The 6,731-nt window shown below is 29.6% G+C and overlaps 2 protein-coding genes across 2 annotated transcripts in view; both read right to left on the reverse strand.

Moving 5' to 3' along the window:
• Window positions 1-1,052: 1,052 nt before the first annotated feature.
• LOC111710500 (RE1-silencing transcription factor B) lies at window positions 1,053-2,796 on the reverse strand. The gene is made up of 3 exons (XM_023484604.1): window positions 2,633-2,796; window positions 2,046-2,123; window positions 1,053-1,895 (listed from the first exon to the last, which is right to left on the reverse strand). Exons 1-3 carry the CDS (start codon window positions 2,793-2,795, stop codon window positions 1,336-1,338), a joined length of 801 nt encoding a protein of 266 aa, XP_023340372.1. The 5' UTR covers window position 2,796; the 3' UTR covers window positions 1,053-1,335.
• A 1,965-nt stretch (window positions 2,797-4,761) lies between these two features.
• The window catches only part of LOC111710498 (oocyte zinc finger protein XlCOF29), a 3,440-nt gene continuing 1,470 nt past the window's right edge, over window positions 4,762-6,731 (reverse strand). The window contains exon 4 of the mRNA XM_023484601.1: window positions 4,762-4,782. Coding sequence (XP_023340369.1) covers window positions 4,762-4,782 — 21 coding nt within the window. The remainder of the gene's footprint in view (window positions 4,783-6,731) is intronic.

Consider the following 6,731-nt stretch of genomic DNA (forward strand, 5'->3'; position numbering starts at 1 on the left):
ATTAGGTTTTCTGATGTCCTCAGCCAAAATACAGTCCCCACTAAATATTCTACTCCTTAAAAATGTTGTTTACGTCTGTTTGAATTTGTCCATTCTTTATTAAGACCCAGTGATTGTTAATAGGTTTTCCGATATCCTCAGCCAAATTCAGGTCCAATTCCTTTGATAATGTATCTAGTTCATACACTCTCGCATCCATATGCTATCGAATCCATAAGCTATCCGATCCATATGCTATCTGATCCATACGCTATCCGATCCATACGCTATCTGATCCATACGCTATCAGATCCATATACTATCCAATCCATACACTATCCGATCCATACGCTTTCCGATCCATACACTATCTGATCCATACGCTATCTAATCCATACGCTATCTGATCCATACGCTATCTGATACATACGCTATCTGATCCATACGCTATCCAATCCATACGCTATCCGATCTATATGGTATCTGATCCATACGCTAACTGATCCATAGGCTATCTGATCCATACGTTGTTAATAAGGCTGAGGTCCCCATTAACTTGTAAATAGAAAATTATAATAATAAATTATAAAATCCGAGCTCCCTTCAAAATAGCTACTCAAGGCAGAAAATAATGTATATTTACACTTTAATGAATAATTATGACAAACATGAAGTTTACCTGGTATATCTGCATTTTCCACCTTTACATAATCTTTGTTTATATTAACAGTACATGTATCCTCTACAGTAGAGGAGGGAAGGATTTCTTCCTTGGTGGAAACTATCTCTTCTTTTATCTCAAACTCTTCTATATTTAATTCTTCTTTAATAATCTCTGCCATTCTATCTGAAAAAAGCTTAAATTTGAAAAAAATACAAATTGCAGATTATCAATTATTTTCAACAAAAAACTATTAAGTACAAAAAAGCACATTATTTTGTGAGAAAACATAAATGTTCTAATATTTGTATATCAAAAATGCTTTTCTTTAGAAAATTGCTATATTTTCACAAGGTGTAATATTAAAAAAGCAAAATTAATCATTTATATTATTATTGAACAATATACAGTAAACAACAATATTAAATAAAGATTGAACTACAACATCTTTATTCATGAGTGACCAGTGACTATTTTCAACTATAATAAGAAAAAACAATATTTTTGAATTTATAAAGAACTTACATGCAAGCGAAATTTTAAATGTATAAGAAGGATTTTGGTGACCAAATATTTGTAAAGTATTAGAATAAATTGAAACACGAAATATTCAGGATATCAAAGAACATACTTGATTTAATATGCAAAACTAAAGAAATCTTTATTCATTATAAATACTTTGAAAATAAAGATAACTAACACTTATGCTTATTCTTATGTATCTTTAGATTCTGTGTTGTAGTTGCAGCATATTCACATTTACTACAGGGATATCGAACTCCTTTATGTTTGTATTTAACATGAACTTTCAGATTACTTGCTTGAGATGCAATATACTCACATTGAGAACAAGGATATCTCACTCCTTCATGTTTATTTTTAACATGATTTTTCAGAGACCATGCTGTAGTTGCAATATGCTCGCATTGAGAACAAGGATATCTCATTCCTTCATGTTTATTTTCCACATGAATCTTCAGAGCACTTGCTTGAGTTGCAATATACTCACATTGAGAACAAGGAACTCTCACTCCTTCATGTTTATTTTTAACATGCATCTTCAGAGCCCGTGCTGTAGTTGCAATATACTCACATTGAGAACAAGGATATCTCACTCCTTCATGTATATTTTCAACATGAATTTTCAGGTAATAAGCTCTGGTTGCAACATGCTCACATTTATTACAAGGAAATCCCACTTTACTTCTTTTAGTTCTCTTTAGTTCCGGCTCAAATCCTTGATCCATGTTTTCTCCTGAATAGTTAAAGATCGATTTTTATATCAAATATTTAATTATCTTTATCGTTAACAACTTTAATATTTATGAACTGTATTTATTGTATTTTATCTATTTATGAATTTTTCCAATGATATTTATTGTTTAAATGTAAGATTTTCAATTACCTGAATCCTCTATTTCATCTTTAATGATAAGCTCAGTGTGTAAATCAGGATCAAATACAGGTTGATTCTCAATCGTATCTAAACATAAATGTATGCGTTTAATTAAGGTTTCAATATAGTCTAAAATTATGTCTATTTATTCTATTTTATATTGTTAAATGGGTGCCCGCTCATCGAACTTAGAGGAAACGAACCTATTGAGTTTGCAAACTAATGTTTTTCTGACCTTACGTTTTTCCGACCTAAAATCTGTAGGTTCAATACACCTAGAAAATACAGGTTCACTCTCATGGTTAATTACTCCCCCTCCCCCCTACAGCTAATGAGTTATTCTTTTGATAGATTAAATATAGTTATTTTGAAGAAAAACCTGCTTCTTTTTATACTGCGGGGGTGGGGGGATTTCTTTTGCTCCCTAAGCGTAATATTTTTAAATTTATTTTAAGTAATTATATAATTATTCCAAATTTTAAACAAAATTTTACATTAAAATCCGAGCCCCCTTCAAAATAATTACTCAAGGTAGAAAATAGAAAATAATGTATATTTACTCTTTAATGAATAATTATGACAAACATTTACTTTACCTTGTATTTCTGAATTTTCCATCTTTATATCATCTTTGTTCAGATTAACAGTACATGTTTCCTCTACAGTAGAGGAGGGAAGGATTTCTACCTTGATGGAAACTATCTCTTCTTTTATCTCAAACTCTTCTATATTTAACTCTTCTTTAATAATCTCTGCCATTCTATCTGAAAAAAGCTTAAATTTGAAAAAAATACAAATTGCAGATTATCAATTTTTCTACAAAAAACTATATAAAGTACAAAAAACACATTATTTTGTGAGAAAACATAAAGTTCAAATATTTGTATATCATAAATGTTTTTTTTAGAAAATTGCTATATTTTCACAAAGTGTAATATTACAAAAGCAAATCAATCATTTATATTATTATTATACAATATACAGTAAACAACAATACTAATTAAAGATTGAAAAGCAACATCTTTGTTAATGAGTGACCAATGACTATTTTCAACTAAAAGAAGAAAAAACAATATTAAAAGAAAAACAGCTTTTTTGAACTTATTAAGAATTTACACGCAAGCAAAAAATAAAAAGTGTAACTGACGTACAAAACTAGTTTCGATTAGTTACTTCAGACAAGGTCCCTCCCTCAACTTCAGGGGGTTTCACGTCTTCTCAGAGGAGAGCTCATGGGTTGGGAGTTTAGAATGAGACGATTACGTCGCGTAACACTTGAATTTAAAACTTTTTCTGAAAACCAGAAACAGACCCATTTAAAAGGGGAAACTGATCAACAAACTGAGAATTTAAATCTTTTTCTGAAAACTGGAAGCTGACCAAAAAAATGAGGAAAAAATATAGGACCGGTATAATCCGGAATCCCACCTAAAACTCGGGGCAACGGGAAATTCCTTTAAAAACTAGATTTAAGGGATTTCCGATGATTTAAAAAAAACACACATGAAACGCCTCAAAAAAATTTATTTGGGGTAGGTTTCTGGGTTTTTTTAGTCCGATTCCTTGTTGAGGCGTTTCCAAATCATGAGGTACAGTGCAGTGTTCAGTGTTAATTATTGTGGAGTGAACCATTATCATACGTTGAATTCAAGATTTCATTCTGGAATGAAATATAATTTTGAAGGAAAACAAGTGAACTGAATTTATGGCAGGACTGCAGTTTCTAGAGCCCAGGATCATATAGTGTTATTTGAGGAAAACATTTGAATTCAAAATTTTTACGGATGAAAGTTCAAGTATAAGACTGTTCCCTTAGATTTAGAATTAGATTTAAAAATTAGGTTCTATTTTTATGCCTATTTGAACATATTTTTATGTTCATTTCAGCTATTTTTATGTCCATTTTGACCTATTTTTTGTCCATTTGAACTATTTTAATGTCCATTTGAACTATGTTTATTTTCATTTGAACTATTTTTATGTCCATTTGAACTATTTTATGTCCATTTGAACTATTTTTTCGTCAATTTGAACTATTTTTTGTTCATTTGAACTATTTTTTTGTTCATTTGAACTATTTTTTGTTCATTTCAACTATTTTTTTGTTCATTTGAACTATTTTTTGTCCATTTGAACTATTTTTTGCCCATTTGAACTATTTTTATGTTCATTTGAACTATTTTTATGTCCATTTGAACTATTGATTTGTTCATTTCAACTATTTTTATGTCCATTTGAACTATTTTTATGTTCATTTGGACTATTTTTTTGTTTATTTCATATATAATATATTAATAGTTCAAATAAACAATAATATTCAAATGAACTGAAAATAGTTCAAATGAGCATTAAATAAACTCGTTTGAACTATTGTTCATTCCAACTATTTACGTGGTACCACGTGCAGTAGTTCAAACGAACAAACGTTCAAATGAACAATGGTTCAAACGGGAATAGTTCAAATGGGATAGCATCGTTTCAAACATGATTTACTCATTGCAATACTTTGGTCTATCCATTTTTTATGTCCTAACATTGCCAGATTAGTTAAAAATAGTTTTCTATGTAAGAATTAGAAACTTTTAAACACATAATAATCAAAGGAAGAGGATTTTGAGGTGGTTCGGACAAGAAAATGAGAAGAATGTGGCTCGGACGAGAAGTTGTTGTGGCTGATACTCACAGAAGGGGTTATCTCAAATTCTTTGACGATCTATTTCTTTCTTCACCAGCTCTTCCATTCTATCTGAAAAATAAATAGAATAGATTTTAAAAAAATTCCAAATTAACACTTCAGAGGTTGTCAATGATATTTTCCAGAAAACTATAAACCACAACCAAGCACACCAGTTTGTGAGAAAACGTGAAAGTTCTAATATTTGTATATCGTAAATGTTTTTCTTTACTAAAATTTCAGAAAATGTAATATTACAAAAGCAAATCAATCATTTATATTATTATTATACAATATACAGTAAACAACAATATTAACTAAAGATTGAACTAAAACATCTTTGTTAATAAGTGATCAATGACTATTTTAACTAAAATAAGAATAGCAGCATTTTTGAAAAGAACTTACACACAAGCAAAAATTTTAAAATGTATAAGTATGATTTTGGTAACCACAATATTTGTAAAGTATTGGAATTAAATGAAACATATAATATTCAGGATATCAAAGAACATACTTGAATTAATATGCAAAACTAAAGAAAGCTTTATTCATTATATAAATACTTTCACATCTATCTTGATTACACACTAACTTTGAAAATAAAGATAACTAACACTTATGCTTATTCTTAACATGTATCTTTAGATTCTGTGTTGTAGTTGCAGCATATTCACATTTACTACAGGGATATCGAACTCCTTTATGTTTGTATTTAACATGAACTTTCAGATTACTTGCGTGAGTTGCAATATACTCACATTGCAAACAAGGATATCTCACTCCTTCATGTTTACTTTTAACGTGATCTTTCAGGTTACGTGTTTTAGTTGCAATATACTCACATTGAGAACAAGGATATCTCACTCCTTCGTGTTTATTTTTAACATGAATCTTCAGAGTACTTGCTTGAGTTGAAATATACTCAAATTGCGAACACTCCTTCATGTTTACTTTCAACATGTCTTTTCAAAGTACTTTCTTGAAATGCAATATACTCACACATTGGCGTAAATAAGGGGGGTTATTAGTGTTTCTTACCCCTCCCAAAAATCCTTGGGATAATTACCCCCCGGTTTAGTAACTTAATCCCCATTCTCCATGTCCATAATTACCATTAAAAGAAGAAAATGTACAAAAAATATTGGCACTTCGCGCAGATAATCTTACTCAATCAATTTTTAAAAAAGTAACTTAGATAAATTTTACCCAAAAATCGAGTTTTTTAACGCAGTAGGGTACTTGCAATATATGTCAAATTAAGTATATAGCTCTTCCGGGGGGGGAATAGAATGCTAAAAGATCAAGATTATTAAGAATTAAATTTTAAAAGTAAGACATTTCCCTTTTAATATAGTAAAATTGACATATATACCTAGTACCTTGACGACAAGAAAAGTTAAGAAATTAGAAATTAGAAATTAGAATATAAATAAATACAATAATTTTTCAAAGTTTTGCAGAGTAGCTTTTCTAAAGATTTAAAAAAGTTACATCTTTTTCCTCTTAGAGTAAAACTATTTTTAATGTAACTAAAAATAAACTCAGTTTTTACAGATCTTTGTAGTTAATGTAAAACGAATGACCATAATGAAGGATATAAAACAAAGTGAAAGCTGAAAGGTAGGAAATAAAGCCTTTATTTGACGGAGTTTGTAAATGCCAGAAATGAGTGGAAAATGCAAATCAAACCAAACTAAAACCAATAATTTGATATACATCAAATACATTATTTTTTTCTAGAGGGGGGGGGCGGGGTAAAAAAATTCTAAAATTGCTTATTTGTCATTATTTACTGATCTCTGTTTGCATATAGCATTGATAACTAACACTCATGCTTATTCTTAACATGTATCTTTAGACTCTGTGTTGTAGTTTCAGCATATTCATATTTACTACAGGGATATCGAACTCCTTCATGTTTGTATTCAACATGAACTTTCAGATTACTTGCTTGAGTTGCAATATACTTGCATTGAGAACAAGGATATCTGACTCCTTCATGTTTATTTTCAACATGA

Source organism: Eurytemora carolleeae, unplaced genomic scaffold, assembly GCF_000591075.1.
Source record: "Eurytemora carolleeae unplaced genomic scaffold, Eaff_2.0 scaffold1057, whole genome shotgun sequence".
In the NCBI taxonomy this organism is placed as follows: Eukaryota; Metazoa; Arthropoda; class Copepoda; order Calanoida; family Temoridae; genus Eurytemora; species Eurytemora carolleeae.